Below are 21,838 nucleotides of genomic sequence, written 5' to 3'. Positions count from 1 at the left end.
AAGCGATATTTTTTATATTTACTTTGTAATTGTGAACTGGACCATTTCTACTCCTAATTCGGCTATTCCATTGAAAGACACAAGCAAGAATCGACTCTGTAATGGATTTACATATAGAGCGATTAAACCCTCCTAAGGTGCACCACTGCAAGGCTGTTCACATTAGTACAATTCCAGTAGCATTTTTGAAATAAAGATCACTGCATCCTTGCTGGTAGGCATTTAACAAGCTTTGACAGAATTATCATCTAGATTGATTTTAACAGTAAAAGCCACTTTAGTGTCCAATTCTTGAAAAATCTTTTATTTTGTTCAGAAGCAAATGTGATGAAGGTATTTCTCCAGTTCCCGGGTGAATGTTGCAGCCAAGCAGAAAACTGCAGTTGCATAGCGAAACATTCAGGTGATTGTTTAAAGACAACGTCATGCTGGAATAAATTCTGTGAATAAATTAACTCTAGTCAGAGCTAAAACAAGAATACTTTAATAAGGAATTCTTCAATGTCAACACATTCATCAACCTTCCTGCATAAAGAGCATTTTCAAAGTTATCCCTTGTATAAATCTTGACTAGACTGCCGAAAATGTCAATAAGTCCAGCTTCAATATGAGGCTGGCAAGATAAAAGAGGTCTTAAAATACACATGCATGACACTGGTGCCACAGTAACACCGTACTTGTCTAGTGACTTCTTAAAAAGACAACATAGAGGTGTAGAGCTGCATTATTAACAGGCTGCGTGTGTGAGATGGAGCGATTCATGAAAATCGCTCAGTGCTGAACGGAACAAAAAAAGCTCCCAGAATAATGTCACCACGATCGCTCTACAACTCTGCAGGGTTTCTCAAACACCACACGCACACACCCACACACACACACACCCTCGCTTGGCGGCTCAACCCTGGGTCCAAGAGAGCCGTGCGGTGACTTCAAGGTTTATGTCGCCCCGTCGTCGAAACCAATTAACTATAATCTACAAATAAAAGAAAAACAAATGGTACAAACAAGAGCGAAAAGAACCGTGGCTCGTCCCGTTGGAGGACTTTCCCTGCTCCCCCACAGTGTTGTGTCCAGACTCTCTCTGCACCAACGGGAAACCAGCATTAGAAGTCTGTAGGCGTCCTTCCATGGGGATAGCCACGGTCTGAGGGATGGGACTTGTAGTTGAGGAGGAGGGCGTCCGTAGTGAGTGCGGTCCCAGCGATGAGGCCGCAGGTCCTAGTCGTGCTCCGAGCCCGACGCCGTCCTCTTCTTACTCTTCCTCCCGTGCTTCCTGTGCTTCTTCCGCCTCTTCTTCTTGGATTTCTGCACACATGAGATTTAAAAGGACTAAACCGAGTTGTGATGTTGTGCTGCGTTCCGTTTCATGTACAACCCCAATTCCAATGAAGATGGGACGTTGTGTACAACATATACAAACATAAACAGAAAACAATGATTTGCAAATCCTTTTGAACCTATATTAGATTGAATACACTTCAGAAAGCCATTGTCAGTTAACATAGTTTGTCGCTAGAAGTGGAAGTTTAAACTCTACCATGCAAAGCGGAAGCCATATATCAACAACACCGAGAAACTGCGCCTGCTTCTCTGGGCCCGAGCTCATCTGAGATGGACTGATGCAAAGTGGAAGTGGAAGTGTGCTGTGGTCTGACGAGTCTGCATTCAAATTTTTTGGAAATTACGGATGTTTGTGTTCTCTGAGCCAACGAGGAACAGGACCATCTGTATTCTTATCAGGGCAAAGTTCAAAACCCAGCATCTGTGATGGTATGGGGGTGTGTTAGTGCCCATGACATGGGTAACTTGCACATCTGTGAGGGCCCCATTAATGCTGAAAGGTACATACAGGTTTTGGAGCAACATATGCTGCTGCCAAGCCACATTCTGCACGTGTTACAACAGCATGTCTTCGTAATAGAAGAGTGCGGGTACTAGACTGGCCTTCCTGCAGTCCAGACCTGTCTCCCATTGAAAATGTGTGGTGCATTATGAAGCGCAAAATACGACAACGGAGACCCCGGACTATTGAGCAACTGAAGTTGTACATCAAGCAAGAATGGGAAAGAATTCCACCTACAAAGCTTCAACCATTTGGGTTCCTCAGTTCCCAAACGCCTTTTGAATGTTGTTAAAAGGAAAGGCGATGTAACACAGTGGTAAACATGCCCCTGTCCAAGATTTTTTGGAATGTGTTGCAGGCATCGAATTCCAAGTGAGTGAACATTTGCATATATTTGAACGTTAAATATCTTGTATTTGTAGTGTATTCAATTGAATATAGGTTGAAAAGGATTTGCAAATCATTGTATTCTGTTTTTATTCCCAACATTGGGATTGGGGTTGTACATCTCAGTGCCAGAATAGGTCTTATGGTGCGTGAGTCAGAGCAGACCAGTAGAAGTGTGCATACGGTTTCTTCACCGGGTTTGCATGGTGAAAGCTCTCGGCTTCTTAAACGACCAGTAGGATATTGGATGTGATAATCACCAGTAGGATATTGGATGTGGTAATCTAAACATTGAATTACCAAAGACTTACGTTGTGAAATTTAAAAAAACTATATAGCATTATAGCTTCAGAAATGCACAAATAAAAACAATTATTATTTGAAAATAAATCTGAAGTTGTGTATTTATCAGTTATCGTTCAAAATGATTGACCAATCAATACATGGTTTGTTGTGGTAGAAGGCACATACTGTTATTCTGTCCTTCTCTTCACTGCTTCTCTTTTTCTTCTTGGCCTCAACCTGGGGGAGAGGCCACAAAACCACACAATGTTGCAACAAGGGAATTTCAATATCCTCACCGGTCATTCGGCTCAGTCAAAACAAGCTTAGTCTCAAGAAAATCAAATCCCACGGAGAGTAGTCTGATATCAGGCTACTCGTGAAGGCCATGGTTTATAAAGCAGTGTACCGGTACTTTAAGAATGAGTGTGTGTTAAGCCGTATTTCCTATAAGTTGCTTCGATGTGCGACCCCTGGTCAGTGCGTGTGCTGCGCTTGGTATCAACTCCCTGCAGGCTTTGTGGGCATAATCACATCAGTTATTGTTTTCTCTCATATGCATGCATTTAATTTGAGAACCGGAGTCATTCCTGCAAGTAACTCTGCAAGCGCTCTGTTTAAATCATTCACCGACCATCGAGGGGAGGATATCTTTAAACGTTGTTCAACACCCAACGATGTGACTGCGGTTGCTGCTCGCTGTAATCTGAGGTAGTCGAAGTGGGTAATCTGATCATCAGCAAAAGACCCCTCCTGCTTTGCCAAATGTGCGCATGCGCCTGAGAGTATTCACTCTTCATCATTTTAGACTCTTTGGACAGTCCTTTTCCAGCTCTGCTCTCCCAATGCCTCGTGTGGTGGATGGACAGAACTATACCACGGTGTGGAAATAGCTATTCTGATTATGCAATGCACATTAAGGTCCCCGTCCCATTACTCTCCCCTTAACAAGAACACATACTCTTACTTCCCTCAATGGAAGTGAGAGTAATTGTTCGCTCACTTCCTTTTTTCTCACAACCTCTTATACCATGTTCAATGTTTTCTAACTTCCTCCAATACCCCTCGGCAGGAACCCGCAAATTCAAGGGCTAGGGCGCAAATCTAGTGCTCGGGGGGTTTAACGAACGGGGCGTAAGGTTTATATTCCTTTCAATTTATTAGAACTATACATTTGGGAAAAAATAACAAAGCGTTTGTGTCAAAACCACAAAGTAAAAATTAATGATTAATAAGTGATCTGGTTACAAATGTATATATAGATAAGAAGAAAAGGCAAACCCCAGTATAGGGGATATCAGATTACTGCATGCCATAGAAAAGCTATAGTGACACTATGAGCGAGATGATCTAATAAGCTACAATAATTTCATTATGCAATAAAAAATATATCATGGTCAAAAACGTAGTAACGTGAAAATAAGGAACATAAATGACATGAAGTCATTTAGCAAACTAAGGACTATTATCCTGCACACAACAGTAGTGCACAAAATCTGAACACAAACGACTCATTACACCTTCTACACAGGCGGTCTGGCCCCTTATGTTGTAGGTGTATGCCTGGTATTGTTTCAATATTGAGATATTAAGGCTGTGTGTGTGTGTGTGTGTGTGTGTGTGTGTGTGTGTGTGTGTGTGTGTGTGTGTGTGTGTGTGTGTGTGTGTGTGTGTGTGTGTGTGTGTGTGTGTGCTTACAGCCTCTTCCCCTTCAGAGTCTACCGAGGACCCTGAGGAAGAGTCCTTGTGAATTCGCTCCGCCTTCCTCTTTCTGTGCCGGCTCTTCTCGTCCTGTGTAAGAGCACACAAGGTTCAGGGCACCCATGGAATACATCATATGACATGTTGTAGGGCGTTGATAATAAAAGGTTATTAAAAGGTAAGATAAGCTAAGATAGGTAGTTAAAATAAAAACAAATAGAAATGCCTTATTTAAAAATACAACCACCCTAACCCAACCAGCCAAACCCGCATTCATCCTAAGACAGCAAACACACATGAACATGCCAGCACTCATGTGTAGACATGTTCGGCCTTTGGTTTGCAGTCAGTTCTTATTTACCTTCTCGTCACCTTCCTCCTTGATTTTCTTCTTCTTCTGCTTGGAAGGAAACATAAAAGGCGTTTAAAGCCAGGACCAAAACCCAAAAGGTACATGAACCTCCCCATGCAGCATGGCCCTCGGATCGGACACTGAGCAACGCTGTAGGAGAGGAGCACAGCCCATTGGCTGGCTGTCCTCAGGACTTGAACAAACCTTGCCCTCCGCATCAGACTCTGCAGCTGAGCCGTCCGAAGCTTTCCTGGCCGACGACTTCTTCCTTTTCCTCTTCTTCTTTACACTCTTCTTTTCACCCTGTGCAGACCAACAGGAAAAACGTGAGCCCTAACCAATCCACAGGAATGGCCAAAACGATCACGTTCGTCTTGATAGGGATCGTACATCAGAGTGTCTCCAGGGACTGTCCCTTAGCGATACTCCACCATATAGAGGGGACTCCAGTGAGTGGTGGTACTGTAAACTCCTGAATCCACTAAATCACACCATTATTTAGGCTAATCAAACAGGTTCTTCCCACGTCTCGCATGATCAAACACAGCAGTGTCTCCCAATAAAGGCGACGAACTCCACGATCAAATACTAGAAGATAACTAATAAAACATCAATACCTAAATAATAGCCAACATTGGAATGCTCCAAAAATGGATTTGTTCGTTGCTGTGACGTTACGGGGGACTAGTGTGCAGGAGTGCACTTTTCAAAATGGAGAGAACGACTGAACAAAACAGTATGTACTTTTTGCTTTTAAGTCCAACGTACCTCATCATCAGACTCTGAGGACGAACTGCTGGAGGAATCAGAACTCGATGAGGAGGAGGAGGAAGATGGAGAATGCTTGACCAAAGACAATCAAAGCAGAGCTCATTAGACTTGGGTTCAACAACTCACAAAACATACAATACACACACAGCAGCAGAGGACAGGAGGCACTATAGCGTGGCAGGCATCAGTCACAACCCTGAACAGCTTTCCTCACCCTATTGGATTTCTTCTTCTCCTTCTTTTCTTTCTTTTTCTTCTAAAAGAAAACGAGGCAACAGAACAAAGATCAAAATGAGATCGCGAGGAAGGCTTCAGGAAATAACAGTAGCAGTGTGTAAATAATCTAAATAAATATCAATTAGTGGATGTACCTCTTTCTTCTCCTTTTTCTCCTCCTCCTTTTCTTTGTCCAATACTTTTTTGTCCTTTTCTTTGTCTGTTACATTGATCTCCTTTTCTTTGACTGCTATATTGAAGATCTGTCCTTTCACTCCGATATTCATCACCTTTGGTTTGCCTGCTAAACTTTTCTCCTTTGCTTTGTCTGCAATTCTTTTCTGCTTCTCCTGCTCTCTCTCTCGGTCGGCCAACAGTTTCTCTCGGTTCTTGGCCAGCTCCTTCTTCCAGCTCTGTGAAATCAGCAAATGAGGGAGAACAACTCAGAATGTCAATTAGGGTCAGATAAGGTCAGACACTGATGCAACCCCCACTCAACAAGTGCTCAAAGACCAACTGCAGTGGCTCCTCATTCAGAGATCTGGGTTGGCCAAAACTTAAAGCCCAGTCCGGTGTCGACGTTGTCTTAATCGAGGGATCAACCGGCAGGGTCCAAAATTTACTTTTAGAATTGTCTTTTTACTGGCCAGAGGCATCTGCCATTGGCTGGTTGCAGGCGTTCATTTTGCACCATGCCCACCAGCCTTTGGATCAAGTGGGCTTATTAATCCATATAAAATGCTCATCTGGTTGGGGGAATATTAAAGCACTACACCAAACATTAAATGACCTACTTCGTTCATTTTCTCCTCAAAGTCCGCTAGGGCTCTGGATCCTTTCTTCTTTCTTTCCAGCTGCTCCTTCACCTCCTCCCTGAGAGGAGACAAACGACACACACACACATAGCAAAGCATTAGGGGAACAGCTCTGTTAATCAGGGATCCAACGGTCCTACAATGTCATAGCAGAACTTCTAGGGGGGAGACGGAAAAGAGCCTGGCCGGAATCCAAAAAGGGTAAGTGCCGGAGTTACGCCGTGTTCCTTGTTTCGCGATGGAGATATTCTACACTCCTTCGTTCGAGTGGATGAAGAGTTCAGAAGGGGATTCAATAGGTGCAATTCTAACGTGGCCAGTTTACAAAGTATTTTTGATTCGTTTACCATTGCTGGCCACTAGGCTTGGGGAGATATCACAGTGTACCAGGTTATTTAGAAGTACAGAAGGTATGATATTAAATACCATCAAAAAAATAACACTTTTTTCCGACATCTAACGAATACAAATTTGTTTGTGCCGATTTATGTTTTGGCAACGTTTTTAAGCAGACATCGTCCCGAAATGAATGAAAACTGAAAGTGACATTTATAGCAGTATACTTCTGTTGTGGTGGTGTATCAAACCAATCATTCATCTTCATTTTCAAAGTATAGCATTTTTCAAGTTAGACCGATATTGGATATTGAACAGAAATTGACGCTCCGATTTACAGCGATCTGTCACAGGGAACTAAAGGCGGATCACCGGTAGGAGTCCCGTGTGTCTAGCGATGTATGTCTGCCCAGGAGACGGTGGTGCAGCGGCACTGCTCTGAAGTGCCCTGCCCTAAACAAGAAGACTCACTAAGACGCCATTAGCAACCACAATAACGTAGGATGATCAGTTGTCGGTTGTCGTTTATAGAGCTATTGGCCGTGTCTTTCTATCCATATCATATCGTGCACTGGGGCTGCAACTAACGATTATTTTCATTGTCAATTAGAGCGATGTATTTAATCCGATTATTTGATAAATTGTGTCTATCAAATGTCATAAAAATCACAAGTTACCAGAGTCCAAATTGATGTCTTACATGTGGTTCTGACAAGCATCCAAGAAAAACGATCATTGCCTTGTACTAAGGCCCCGTCCACACAAAGCCGATTTTTTGGTGAAACCGCGTATTTCGGCCGAGCTTCCAGACGGAGCTGGCGAATCCGGTGCCCGAAACGGTGCCACATTTGTGAAGCCACCCTCGGAGTTGGTTTCAAATCTATCCGGACCTATGCGGTTTCGATTCGTGTGGACGCCTGAAACGCAAACGATGACGTCATTAGCCCACCACCAGCTGGGGGACGCCAGAGTTGTGTTGATTTTTTGTATTTTTTTGTAGCTTTAAATAAATCCCCTTGATAAATTGAATTACTAACTGTACATTAAAAAGTATTTCTGCTCAATTTAAAAGGTTGAATCTCCTCGTGACTGAATGTTTGTATACAGCGCGCAGGCTGTATGCGCGCAGGCTTGATGCGCTCCACTTTTTTCTGTGGAGAACCAGCGCCTTGAATATTTACTAGTGTTTCTACAGCTCGATGCGGTTTCGCAATGACGCCGTCTTTACGGAGATATTTCTGAACCGCATAAAACGAAACCGGATCGTTTTCGCCCGTTTCGGCTCCGTGTGGACGGGGCCATGTTATTTTCCCGATTGGTCCTGCGGTACACTGTGCATCTGATTGAAGAGTTCTACTTTGTATGGAATTATAAATGCATACATTTTCCTTCAACTTTTTTTGGTGTATCATATTAGATAGATGGCAAATATATTATTTAATTGAGGCCATCTATGTACTCGATTAAAAGTCAAATAAATAAGTAACTTTCATATAGTTGGGTTACCCACGGTACCAAGATATGTGATTCATAAACGGTGTATAAACCTTTTATAGCATCAGAAGTGGGCGGTTTCCATTGTTGACATTGCCTTTCATATATTAATAATGGCATCGCATTGGCAGTTCTTATTATACATCAGCGATACGTCCTGTAACGAGCGTTGCCCACCATGTCGGCCGGGGTCTGCTCAAGTAGTCCTGGATGCTAGGTCCCGAGCTCGTCGGTCCTCTAGAGCGTGAAGCAGCGATGGGGTTGACGTATGCCTAGAGAGAAGCAGACCCGGTCAGCAACAGTGGACAGCATCGATCAGGGAGCAGAAGCCACATGCGGAAGCTGGTGATTTGGTATGTTGTGCGGCAGGTAAATAGGACCAAACCGGATCCAGGTGCATTATTAATGGGGCTGCTCGAGCCAATGTGACGTCACCAATGAGGCACGAGCGCAAGCTGCTATTAGAATAAGAAACAACCCAATCACTGAGCCGTAAAGTATAAAAGAGGCCAAGCCATTTAACTAGGCGCATATCTTTGTTGACACGTGTTAAATTGTTAGCATCGCAATCGAGGCCTAGAACGGTTGAATTAGCTAGCAGGGTAGCATTAGCTACAGCTATGCTATTGAACGGCACAACTGCTTTGTGGTTAGCTGACCTAGCTAGTACTGAGCTAGATAGCCTACATGTAGCTCATACCGCTAGTTCGTTTTGATAAATAACACTCTCGTTAGACAGGCGTGTGTTTGCCAAACAACTTACCACTCGGTTATCCCTCTTTCCCATGGTAAATGATACCGAATAGGAAGAAACCAATGATAGAAATATCACATTGACGCCTTGCTCTCATTAGCAGCTCGGCTTTGCCTATCGCGATGTCTTCCGCTACTGTAAAAACATGTCAGCAGCAAAACAAGACGTGTCTATGTATGCCACCTAGAGGTCAGGAAGGCCACTTGCAAAACACAACGCTCTTTGGATTTCATTAAAATAATATTGAAATCCATAACCATTAACATAAATGAAGGGCTAACACTAAACAAGAAAAAAAACAATAGGCTATAATTGATAAGTAATCAATTACTTTTTATTCCACGTTCAACCATATGACAAATATTGCATACAAATCTAGCAAAAATGTTATTCATTCATGCTTTAAAAAATATTTAGAATTATCCGGTGGATTTATTTGATGGTTCAGAAAGATTTGAAATGAGTCAAGTGCAGAGGAACATGACATCTTGCTGTGATACATATATACACAATTTTTAAGTATTTAATGGTTACGATTTGAAATGAGTGAAGTGCATAAGAGGACATCTTGCTGGTATATCTTATTAAACACTTTTGCAGACGATTAAGCACAAACCTCATTCTGATGCCAATGTTACCCAGCTGTGGTATTTATTAAATCCATATGCACCAATGACAATAGAAAAATTTCACACAATGCTTTGTCAGGCTGGTAATTGTAATCGCCGTCATCTGATGACCAAAATTCTTATAAGGCGTTTTCTGTGACGTTTCGACAGTTATGATTCAGACATTTATTTTACTTTAAATATGACAGTAGAGTGCCGTCAAGGACATGACTGCTGATCAGCTTGAAAGAAAACCTGAAAGAGTTATGTGGTCAGTGAGTTATGATCCATAGATGTGCAAACCGATGTCCGAGAAGCTCAGACATCCAAACCAAGAACCTGAGAGAGTTTTAGAGTTTGTGTGTGTGTGTGTGTGTGTGTGTGTGTGTGTGTGTGTGTGTGTGTGTGTGTGTGTGTGTGTGTGTGTGTGTGTGTGTGTGTGTGTGCGTTAGCAGCACTACCTGTAGAAGAAAAAAAAGTAAACCAGTGTTAAGGATGGTACTGTTCTGCATGAAATTTAGCATACTGCTCAACGCAAAAACATTTGTGCATTTCATTACCAAAAAAAACAAAACCACAGTAAATTCATCAATGCTTGATACCCACAGAATCAAAAATTCCCGTTGCCACGTTTTTCGGTGTACAAAGAAAAATAAACATCTCCAAACAACTTTCCATCAACAAATTGCCAATCTCTATTCTACATCTAACCATCACTAAAGCATCTTCAAGCTATTTATTACCGAGCTCGCACGTAGCACTAATATATATACATACACATATGTATATATATTGAACAGTACCAAATGGCTATTCCTGTTATATGCCTCACCTGCAGACCTAACCTCACACTGATTCTATGACCATCTAACATCGACTTGTGGTGTAATCGGCAAGACAAAAAAAAAAATTCTGCAGCATCTTAAAAAAAAAAAAAAGAATACAAAAATAAATCAAGTAATACCTAGATGATAACAAGCATATAGTAAGACCAGTCAATAACGTTAAAAATTAAATACAGAATATCTTCTGTGACATAATCCTGCGCTGAACGTACGGTACGGTTGTTGAATAGTGCTGATGTGTGACTTTCCTTTGCAAATGTTAAGCCTGTGCATCATTTATCAGAATAGAAAATACTTGCCATAGTTAATGATAAATGCACATGAAGGCTTGCCTTTAAGCAAAGAATAAGCACCAGTTGATAAAAAACAAGGTCTATGAAATCTAAAGTTGCCATGCTCTCATCTCATCGTCTTAACACTAATGCCAGTCAGCCCACGTTAGAGCTGACTTATTTATTTATTCTGTGGAGAGCTTGAACTCTATTCAAAATGAACAGTGGTGCAAAACCATTAGAATCCTGCTACTGGTCTGCAGTTACTCAGTATAGCCCGAAGGTGGCACTCAAATCAATATATATAAGGGTAATTGCAATGAGTCATTACATGGCAGTTTGTGGCAGTTTTTGTTTGCTTTTTGTGTCACCCCAAAACGTTCTTTAAGTGTGTGTGTGTGTGTGTGTGTGCGTGTGTCGTACATCTGCACACACTACATTTAGCTCCCACAGTAAGCATGGATTCAGAAGAAGAGCTTCATGAGGTCTCCACCAGGGCCAGGGCCATCTCAAGCGCCCTTCCCCAAGCCGAGGAGGCCATTGGTTGGTTGAACACTGTTCATGAGAGTCCCTCCGTTGACCCAGCAGCGCAGTCCAGTCACTACGAGGCTGGCATTTCCTCGCATTGTGTGCACAAATGTGCACCGATTCTCCAAAAAATGAAACAAATCCTAAACAAAAAGCAGCGATTACAACCCATTCATTTTTTTTTTTTAAGGATAATAGCTGTTGTGCATTTTTTTTCTTTTTTGGAAAGGGGGGTGGAAGGGGGGGGCAGGGAGGGACAATGTCTTTCATTTTCTCTCTCTCTTTAACTCTCTTCCACGTTCTCCCATCTCTCCCTTTTAGCACTCTCTCTCCCTTTATCTTCTTCTAGGCCTTCTTCAACCAGGGAGGGCAGGTTGGAGATAAAGGGGCGTGTTTGGAAGGGGGGGGGGTTATAAACAGGGTGTCCCCCTCCAACTCCTCCCCCCCTCCCGTCAGGCCACCCTCTCCTCCATGGCGGGCTTGTTGCTGGGGATGGGCTGGGCGGCGTAGATACTCCTGCTGAGGCTGTCCACGCTGTGGAAGTATGGGTGGCTGAGGGCCGCGAACGCAGATATCCTCCTGGCCGGGTTGAAGGCCAGGAATTGCTGTAGAAGATGGAAGGGGATAGAAAGAGAGAGAGGGAAGGTATGTTGAGTGAATGGAACAGGTGAGCCTCACCAGACATTGTGTGCTTTTGTGATTGTTGAGCATGCGTGGTCGAGAGGAGTTACATTTTTTTTCTCTAAAACATTTTTTAAATCACACTTAGATTTCTTATTTTAATCAAACATTCCGGGACGGTAATGATGCGCGAGGCCATAGTACGTGGATTGCGGATTGAGGGTTCTCCAGATAACATGATGGAGGCATTTTTTGAAGAGAGGAGATCCACTGTTACCCACTGTAACAATGTTGGTTCCTACACGCCACCTAGGTGGCTGCTATGCAATGTTACATGACCTGGTGCTCCATGTTGCCATGTAGGAGAATTGTGCTGATGGCTGGTTTAAAGGTGACATATTATACCCACCAGGTGTGAGTGTGATTAGCATCACAAGTGGGTGTGTCCACGTATATGTATGACGGATAGATGATAAACGTTTGCTACAGTCCACTGGGTCGGCTGGCAGACTGATCTATCCAGCGCACGTCTAGGTGGACACGGCCACTTGTGATGTCAGAAGAGGCAGATTTTCAAAACGGCTTGTAACGGCTAATCACACTCACACCTGGTGGTATAATATGTCCCCTTTTAAACCTGTTGAACATTGATTGCTCAATGTGCAACAGGTGTGCAGCCTCATCGAAGCCCAGAGTCTAATCAGACTGACCCGTGCCAGATGAGGCTGCTTGAACCAGCCATCATCTGCACACCCACATGTGTCTTATTCGTCCACGCAACAGTATAAAGAGAGCCAAATGGCAGTGAACCCCTGAAGCGAAATCACACACAATCATCATTTTTATGATGTTTGGAAAAAAACGTTATGGTGCATTGGCACGCATTGGATGGAACGTATGGATGGAAGCGCGTCTGTGCGACCAGTATATGTCCGCAGCCTTTGCAAGTGAGACTGAGATCAACCAAAGCAATCAAATTGGAATCTACAAAAAAATGCTGCACAACTAAGTTTATACACATAAAATAAATAACTGGACTAAGTGCAGAGTAGCAAGAGTCAGAATTAAGAGTCAGAATTAAAACTAAAACAGTAATTACATTTCAGGCAAGTGATGAACATTCAACATCAACACAATAACCTACATAAAAGTAGTTAAATAAAGGTCTCTATGAACAGCTTGCGCTACTCACCAATAGGAGGGACTTGCCCTGCTCATCCATATCTGGGACCAGGTCTTCTATTGGCTTAGGGGGTCGGGGTGTGAAGGCAGTCTGTGGCAGCGCTACATCCTGGGGCCAGTCTTCTACTGAAGGCACGCCGACAACACTGGAGCACAAACATTGATCATCATTGATACCGTCACATTATGTTGATTGTCTATAAATATCAGCCTTATTATGGTGCCAGGCACTGTGGTCCTACTTTCTGGAATTCCCTACCATGAATTATGGTTTAATAATAATATAATAATACCCTCTATTATACCTTTTTATTTTAATACCCTCTTATCTTAAATGTCTGTATCCTATCTCATGTCATATATGTAATGCCTAATTATTTTATCCAATATCTTTTCAGTAAGTTTAATAAGTAATAATAATAAGCCCACTGATTTTAGGCCTCTGGTTTAAAGGTGCTATATAACTAAAATGAACTGGACCACTGCCGTTGCCTACAGCTGGCACTCAATCGCTGTTTTAATGCTATGTATTTCTGTGGAGAAGTTGTGTCTGAAGAAAGTGTAACTCAATACTCACTCGAATATCTTGCCCAGTTGATCAACGTCAGAGTTACCACGAAACAGGGGTCTGGGGGGAAAGGAAGGCAAGACAAGGAGTGTGTAAGTCCAACTGTCTATTACAAAACCACACGTGTAAAGCGCATGGTGTACACAACAGGCACACAAACACGGAGGCCGTGTTGTGTGCATGACCCAAGACTAGAGCGTTCACACTGCGACAATACCAATCCACCATTGAAATAACGGGCACTTTGTAGCCCACTGAGATCGGCCTCCAGGTGGGCAAAGAAATGACACGGACGGTGGATCGATAAGACGGATGACTGAAGACCCTTATTGCTGTAGTCAGGAGGCAGCAGTGAGGTGCTGTGCTGATGGGGGAGCTGATTGAGGTAGGGAAACAGGGAGGGAGGGAGGATGGATTGGAGAAAAGGGAGTCAGCAGCAGCACAGTGGTTCCTGTGGCTTTGGGCCGCGTTTGGACGCCCGTGGGCGGCCCTGCTTCTCCTGGCACACGCACAAATTCCACCCGTCATCATTGGGGCCGCCACCGCCATCCAGCACCCATTTATCCTTCATATGTGTCTGCTCCACCGCTTGTGTGTGTGTGTGTGTGTGTGTGTGTGTGTGTGTGTGTGTGGGTTATTCAGAGGAAGAGGCGTGTGAAAGAACAGTAGGATTATTCTAACAGAAAAAGAGGTATGGGAACCAAAACCTATTGAGGTTTCCCTGAAAAGAAAGAAGGATGTGATCTGAAAGGATCGAGACAGACTTTCTTTAGCCAACCCAATGCGACGATGCCCTTTGCTGTGTGTAACCAAAGAGTCAGTCCTTTTAAACTTGAATGTTCTACTGCATACCGTTTGCCACATACCGATCATAAAAGAAAGGCTACCAGCAGGTAGAGTGTGTGTGTGTGTGTGTGTGTGTGTGTGTGTGTGTGCGCACAAACACATATACACCCACCCACGCTGTATAATCATAGCTTAGGTGAAACCCTCTGATAGTAAAAATAACAATAATAACGTTATGATAACAATAACCGCAGTAAGAAGAAAGAACGGAAGCGACACTAAACGGTCACTAGAGGGACTTGGTAGCCATGATAGGATCCCTGTTTGTCTTTGCTTGCCGGAAATTTTGCATAACTGAACACCCACACTTTCCCCTACAGACTACGACAAGGAAGCTGTTGCACTTTGCTAAAACATTAAAAGCATTTCTGCACATTTGAAAGTTGAAGAAAACCTCTTGCAATGGTACACACAGAGCTTTTTTAAGTCCCAAAATCAATGGCATAGTGCATAGCTCGGACAGCAACCGGCTAAATTCTCTAATACCAATGGCTTTAACCAAAGAAGACACAATCTTATTTTTGAAAACTTCATACCGACAGTGAAACAGGAGACTGTTTGCCAGTTTCTCTGGCTGAGGTTTTCGGGCCGTTAAGTGCAGACCAAACCAGTTTGTGGGGTTTTCAAGGAAAGAATATGAAAAAAAGAAATCACCTACAGTTAAAAGTCATTGTGCCAAAACAAGTAGGGCTGATCATTCCAAGAGGTCCATTTTTAAACTTGGAGTGGTTTGTTGGTGTGCTGGAGAGGACACATAGCTGGACTCACACAGGGGTGGCTGTTGGAATGCACCAACAGTCAACCGTTGAGTGTAAGCACACAAATGTTCCAACACAGCAGGAGTATAATGTGGATGCTCTGACACACATTAAGGGTATAATGTGGATGCTCACACACACACACACACACAAAAAGGTGGTGGTGAAGGAAAATCAGGGCTTGGAGTGGAACTGGCAGCTGAGTCACGCTCTCCCCAAGCCAGCACCATTCTGTCCCACATTCCAAGTAGACAACCTCTGGAATGTGTGTGTGTGTGTGTGTGTGTGTGTGTGTGTGTGTGTGTGTGTGTGTGTGTGTGTGTGTGTGTTCTCCCTTGTGAGCAACTCTGTCTATTCTTGACTGGGAAGCAGATTTTGTGGCATGACTATATCTCGCGTTTCCATGTAGGTTGTGTCTACGTGCAACTGCATGCACGTGTAAATGTATGTGTGTGCAAACAAATAATGTGTGCACTTGCGCGTGTTGAATTCTTTTCCCTTGGTGGCTGTATGAGCCCATGTATTCAGTATAAACGTCTATATGTATTTTGGTGCGTGCGAGGGCATTGTGTTCATAACCTTTGCACGCGCGCGTGTGCGTGCGTGCGTGTGTGTTTTTCGTGCGCAATGTGGACGCGACACGCTCACATTGGTCCGCGTTACACATTGCAGGCCGCGTTACGTGAGCGTGTTTGCATACCGTTGCCGCAAACACATGCATTCACAGCCGGGTCTTTGAGGCCTTATCGCCCGCACTCCTTACTGTGCGAAAGTCAACATGGATGTGAGGCTGGGCCATTCACCTAGCACGGCCAACCTTTTTCCATCAGAGGAATGTCAACAAGCATTCCCTCTCTATCTCTCTCCACCTCCCTCGCTCACTCACTCTCTCTCTTCATCTGTCTGTCTGTCTGTCTGCCTCCCTCCCTCTCTCTCCCTCTCTCTCGGTTCCCCATTCAGCTGAAGCGGTGACTCACCCTGCCTTCATCCAAGCCATGCAGATGCAGACTTGCATGACATTCATTGAAAATTCCTTTGGTGACGGGTAACTCTCAGTGCCCACCCCGACAGTAGGTCGGGTTATGAAGAGCAGCAGGGGAAGAAATAAGAAAAGGTATGTCAATGCTAAGGCCAGAGAGCGTCACCTGCAAAGCTGTGGTTTTCAAGGGCACGGTACTTTGACGGGGGAGAAAAAAACAACAACCTTTGAAGTTGTCATGATGACTCACAAGATAAATGTTTATGGTGCGGGCAAGGGGGGGGGGCGGAAATGCTAGACCAATGCAATAAGGGCATGCGGCGCCGACAACAGTGACTAGTGAGTAGATTAGGTTTAGCCGAAGCAAGGCCCAGCTAAACGTCTAAACTAGAAAAAGTCATTCTGCACAATGAGAATAACCAAACCTTGCTCACTTCCCATTGAACCACCAGAAGGGGATTTCATGTTGGCCATTCAAACGCAGATCAACCAAAGAAAAATACCCCAACAGTTTGGATTGAGCGGCCTCTCTTGTTCTCACCCTACCTTTTCTTTCTTACCTTTCCTTTTCTCATTGCCTCAACCAGGTACCCTTTAATCTCTAGCAGGTGGCCTTTTAAAAGCCATAAGCCATCTTAATCACCTGCCAGAGAGAGAGAGAGAGACAGAGAGAGGGAAAGATAGAGAGAAAAAGACCCCACCCAACACCTCCAGGCAACTTGGAAAGCTGCCAGGTTATAAAACACATACAACCTATGCAAACGAATACATGCATATGAGGGGTCGCCTGGGACAGAATTCATACTTGGTCTTACACACACTGTTATAATCTCGCATTTACACCAGCATACTCATACACACACACTTTATACTCCTTTTACATGTATGTATGAGAGAGTATAGTAGTGTATGTGAGAGAGTATAGTAGTGTGTGTGAGAGAGTATAGTAGTGTGTGTGAGAGAGTATAGTAGAGTATGTGAGAGAGTATAGTAGTGTATGTGAGAGAGTATAGTAGTGTGTGTGAGAGAGTATAGTAGTGTGTGTGAGAGTATAGTAGTGTATGTGAGAGAGTATAGTAGTGTGTGTGAGAGAGTATAGTAGTGTGTGAGAGAGTATAGTAGTGTGTGTGAGAGTTTGAATGAAACGGAAGTGAGTTTGAATGAAACGGAAGTGAGTTTGATTCCTCAGTTCCTGATTGGCTGTCAGAAGAGGCGGTAGCTCTGGCGTTCAAAATACTACGCAGTCATTTCACTCTTGAATCTCCACCGTTGTTATTATGCTGCGTTCGCACCAAAAAATGATTTTGTCGCTTGTTCTCGTGGCCGCCTGAGTTTGAGAGAGGCTTCCTCTTGTGAACCCCAATTCAGTCTCAACCATGGCCGGTCTCTACGTGTTGTGGAAGTACCAGAGACGTCAGAAAAACCGACGCAGCCGTTTAGGTTTCATATTATCATCCGTTCTATAAAATATTCTAATCTAGAACACTCCGGGAGCTCCGGCGGGGGGGAGGGGGGGGGTCCTGGAGCTCTATCTATCTGTATAATAGCCTCCGGATGATATCATGAATCTTCACGACTGCGTCGGGTTCTCGGACGTCTCTGGTCCTTCCACATCCATCTGAAGTCCAGATTGAACCACGACATGGACGAGAAAGGGATTGTTGCCGTTTGCGGATTCCCGGAGCTCCACTGGCGAGGAGGTGCAGACGGTCCCGCCGGCCCCCGGAGCTGAGCTCCCGGTCCCCGCCGGAGGAGCTCCGGGAGTCCGCAAACGGCAACAATCCCTTTCTCCTCCATGTCGTGGTTAAATTGTAATGACCACGGAAGAGGCAGTGAATGAAGCATTGCTTAGACAGCGATTTATTAAATACCACCGCTAATAAATCATTGGAACACACACAAGACCGGTAACCACGACAACGCCGGTAACCACAACAAATCCTGCGAAGCCGAATCCCCACGAGAGCTCCCAGCTAAGGCCCGCCCCCATCTCCCAAACCCCGTGATGCTACAATATAATATTATAAAGATATCTATATATTATATCATCTTATATTATTTAGATATAGAGCTCCTGGACTCACGCCGGAGTTCCCGGAGGTTTCTAGATTAGAATATTTTATAGAACGGGTGATATTATGTATCTTAAACGACTCATACATGCAACCATGTATGCGCGCGCGCGCACACACACACACACACACACACACACACACACACACACACACACACACACACACACACACACACACACACACACACACACACACACACACACACACCGGGTGATAAAAAATAAAATTAAAGAAACATGCATACTCAAACATACCGAATAGAGATGAAAGTAGATTGGTTATCGGTTCTGCGATGAAAACACTTTAAATGCTTAAGCTGAGGTCATGAAGCTTTGTACACATGTCAGTCAATATCTTCAGAGAACTCTGCCTGCCAGCATGAATTCCATAAGCATCCATTAGCCAACTGGGGACATCTTTAGGTATTAGGTACAAAGGCATCACATTAAATCAGTGACATGTATTCACAGAAAGACCCATAATCACAACACATCATTTTACATTTATATTTAGGGCATTTAGCAGACGCTTTTATCAAAGCGACTAACAATAAATACATTTGTTATAAGAAAGTAAAAGAAAATACCAATTTCGGTAAATCAAACCTTCTGTTTTAACAACTTAATAAACGCTGATGTCGATATGAAACAAAGCCAGTGAACTCCATGACAGACTAGACTATATGCATATTCATTTCGATATTGAATCTACGCAGGAGCTTCACGAACAATAGCTGGTTTAAATAAAAATTGATATTTACAGGTCATAAAGCAGGATCATATATCCTGTTATTTTTTCATATTCGCAAGCCTTTAGACCAAACGTTGGGCTAAGGGGGATGTTCTCAAGTTGTCTCTGCATGCGTGCGTGCGTGCGTGCGTGCGTGCGTGCGAGCTTGCGTGCGTGCGTGGCAAACAGCAGCACTTCCAGGGGCTGATACATGCATGACAGAATGGTGTTGTGTAATAACTGCCATGGATCAAGCAGGATATCAGAATATAGAAGACAAATCATTAAACACACCATCCTGCTGTGCAACTGAGCATCATATCCTCTCCTGCACAATGAAGGTACTAACAGGGCATCACTTTGACGGTCACTGGCTAAAGAGCCACAAACACACGCAGGATGCGGCAACGCAGCCTGTATGACCTAGTGGGCACGGGTCCAATCCGGAGAGCCACTGGAACAGTAGGACATCACGTGACACACATACCTTTACCCAATCTATTTTAGACTCTCAAATCAACAATGTTGTACTGTAGAAGAGGGTTGAGGGCCGGAGGCGACACACACACACACACACACACACACACACACACACACACACACACACACACACACACACCCAAGTATCGCTTCTACTGCCAACATATGCCTCCATTCTAGGTACACACAGTGGCCGTTAAAAAAATATGGATACCTCACTTGCCTTGTGTACTCCCGACCTAATACGACGTTAGACGTGATGTCTCACATAGACCTGGAGCTCTGTTAGAACTCAGCCGTGAACACCATGCCAATTCGTCGTCTTCCTTCACCCACAAAAGCATAGACCTTTTCATATGAGTAACTTGACAGAAATGATGGCCAGAGAACGATGTGATAACAAAGTTCAGTTGAGTTCACAGTTGAATTGGATAGTATCTAATGAATTTGCACTCCAATTTACACGCCACAAAAATAAAGCCTGAATGAATTGTTTTAGACCAATGACAGTGATTATGGAAGTTTGCATAAGCTTTGGCAAGGACCTAACTACAGGTTGGCATGCTTGCAAAAACACAAATTTCCCTTCTTCCAAAAACACACATTCCCAAGAAACTTGGTTGTTATGTCTGGTGGTCTGTTTGTAGGTTGTGGGAGTGATTGGGTACAGTGTGTGTGTCTTTTTGTGTGTCTGTGTGTCTGTGTTTAACCATAATTTGGCTGTGTTCCACCTGTAGCTATGGCCTGCATAGAGACTCATGCTTATCAGGTTGGACAGACACATGGACTACTAGTTGATACACACCTCCATAGGCTGGTGAGTCTTCAACACAATCCAAAAGATAAACACATTAAAACTACAACCTCAAGACCAGTTTGACTTGAATATCCAAATCTATTTAGAAGGAAATACAAAGACAAAATAACAAAAAAATATGTCCCTCATGCCAGCACAGTTGGCATCAGGTCCATTATTAGCTAATTTGCGTGTTTGTGTCTGCGCGTGTGCGTGTGTCTGTGTGTGGTACGTTAGACCACAAACTGACAAATATCTATACCAAGAAATACAATCCACTGGTGTGTGTGTGTCTATGTGTGTGCTGCAACCACAGCAAGCAGTCCCTGTCGTAACTGTAATAGTTTGATAAGACAACTGAAACCCAACTGCTCATGGCTCACAATGCATCTGCCAGGTGTTAACGGATAATAATATAATATAATACTGTAAAAAATGTACTTGCATGTTAGACATACATTTCAGAAGTGATCATTACGTTTATTTTTTGTGTTGTCAGTGACAATGCAACGCAACGCATTCACACCAAGTCGCGGTTATTATGTTTCTAGGAAATTGCCATGGTGCGAAACGCAAATTCTTAAAAGGTGAAAAATGCTAACCATATAAGTAGCATACAATGCCGACAACCCTTTTGATCACACCAAACGCACATAATTATTACGTTTTGTAATTGGACCCAGGCATGTTTATTCCTGTACAAAGCTTGAACACACCTTCTTGTTCAAAACAGTACAGTTTGTATATGTTGACTTGTCAGCTTTCTTAAACACAACAATCAGACAAAAGGAGCAGAATGCAAGAAAAACTGTTGCAACAGAGCAACCATAGAATGAGTCAAACACACAAAAGTAAAAAAAACCTCTAAACTGTGAGATGATAGGAACATATTCTAAACACAACTCTGCAAAACAAAAAAGGGATTTCGACGTCTAGTTCTAATTTCACTTGGCATTGTGCAAGTATGTGTCACAATGGCATAGCATGTTCATACCAGTAGGACATGAAAAGGGTTGAGATGAGTCGCACAGGCAGAAACATCACGCTAGCAACACCTAATCAATTTCCTGAAGATGTCTGGGAAAAACACAGGCCGTAGACCACAGCAAGCTTCTTGGCTCGTGGTTACGTCACTTTAGAGGCGTTATCATAACCCTAAAGCTGTTTGTAAGCGTGGGAAGTGTTCATAATGACGGTGAGGGAGAGAATGGTTCAGGGGGCTTTGAATGAAGTCTTAATTGTGGTATTAAAACAATGCTGGGGGTGGTTGTGAGAGTGCTCTGCCTGCGAGGGTGTATGGTTTGGTGCTTCTTGAGGCTTTGTGTTTTGTACCACCACTGTACTTATTTTCCGAGCGTAAACCAGGTTTACTGCAGGTCTTGCGTTTATTTTGAAATGACAACATTCTAGCCAATTTCCTCCACTGATTTCTCCGCATTATCAAAACGTTTGAGCTCTGGATGGATTTTTACTTCAAATAATTCTGAGCAGAAGGCCCATGGCTTCAGCTTGAGAATGATTATCCCCCCCTCATCCCCACCTTCTATCGGAGCATCGAGGCACTAGCTAGCTGGTTTTGAGGGCACACAGCATGGCTCTG

The 21,838-nt window shown here is 43.5% G+C and overlaps 2 protein-coding genes across 2 annotated transcripts in view; both read right to left on the bottom strand.

Moving 5' to 3' along the window:
* Window positions 1-291: 291 nt before the first annotated feature.
* Window positions 292-9,096, bottom strand: fam133b (family with sequence similarity 133 member B). Its single transcript, XM_079749645.1, has 11 exons — window positions 8,961-9,096; window positions 8,375-8,469; window positions 6,347-6,425; window positions 5,708-5,965; window positions 5,551-5,592; window positions 5,334-5,408; window positions 4,770-4,868; window positions 4,575-4,610; window positions 4,211-4,303; window positions 2,702-2,752; window positions 292-1,305 (listed from the first exon to the last, which is right to left on the bottom strand). Exons 1-11 carry the CDS (start codon window positions 8,982-8,984, stop codon window positions 1,219-1,221), a joined length of 939 nt encoding a protein of 312 aa, XP_079605771.1. The 5' UTR covers window positions 8,985-9,096; the 3' UTR covers window positions 292-1,218.
* Window positions 9,097-11,405: 2,309 nt separating this feature from the next.
* Window positions 11,406-21,838, bottom strand: part of cdk6 (cyclin dependent kinase 6) — a 34,044-nt gene continuing 23,611 nt past the window's right edge. Inside the window, exons 6-8 of the mRNA XM_079748902.1 lie at window positions 13,585-13,635; window positions 13,018-13,153; window positions 11,406-11,809 (exon numbers count right to left, since the gene is read on the bottom strand). Of these exons, the coding sequence (XP_079605028.1) occupies window positions 11,657-11,809; window positions 13,018-13,153; window positions 13,585-13,635 (340 nt within the window). The 3' untranslated portion in view covers window positions 11,406-11,656. The remainder of the gene's footprint in view (window positions 11,810-13,017; window positions 13,154-13,584; window positions 13,636-21,838) is intronic.

The sequence above is a fragment of the Pollachius pollachius genome (assembly GCF_949987615.1).
Source record: "Pollachius pollachius genome assembly, chromosome: 13".
Lineage (NCBI taxonomy): Eukaryota > Metazoa > Chordata > Actinopteri > Gadiformes > Gadidae > Pollachius > Pollachius pollachius.
Note: the sequence above shows the minus strand (reverse complement) of the source record. Positions and strands in the feature narration are given on the sequence as shown.

What these genes read in the sequence shown, in the direction of transcription:
- fam133b (XM_079749645.1), bottom strand. Translation starts at nt 8,984, where the DNA reads ATGGGAAAGAGGGATAACCGAGTG. An exon ending in AGAAGAAGAAATCCAATAGG is followed by an intron (nt 5,409 to 5,550) that starts GTGAGGAAAGCT and finishes TCTTTGGTCAAG; the next exon opens with CATTCTCCATCTTCCTCCTC. An exon ending in AAGAGAAGGACAGAATAACA is followed by an intron (nt 1,306 to 2,701) that starts GTATGTGCCTTC and finishes TCATGTGTGCAG; the next exon opens with AAATCCAAGAAGAAGAGGCG.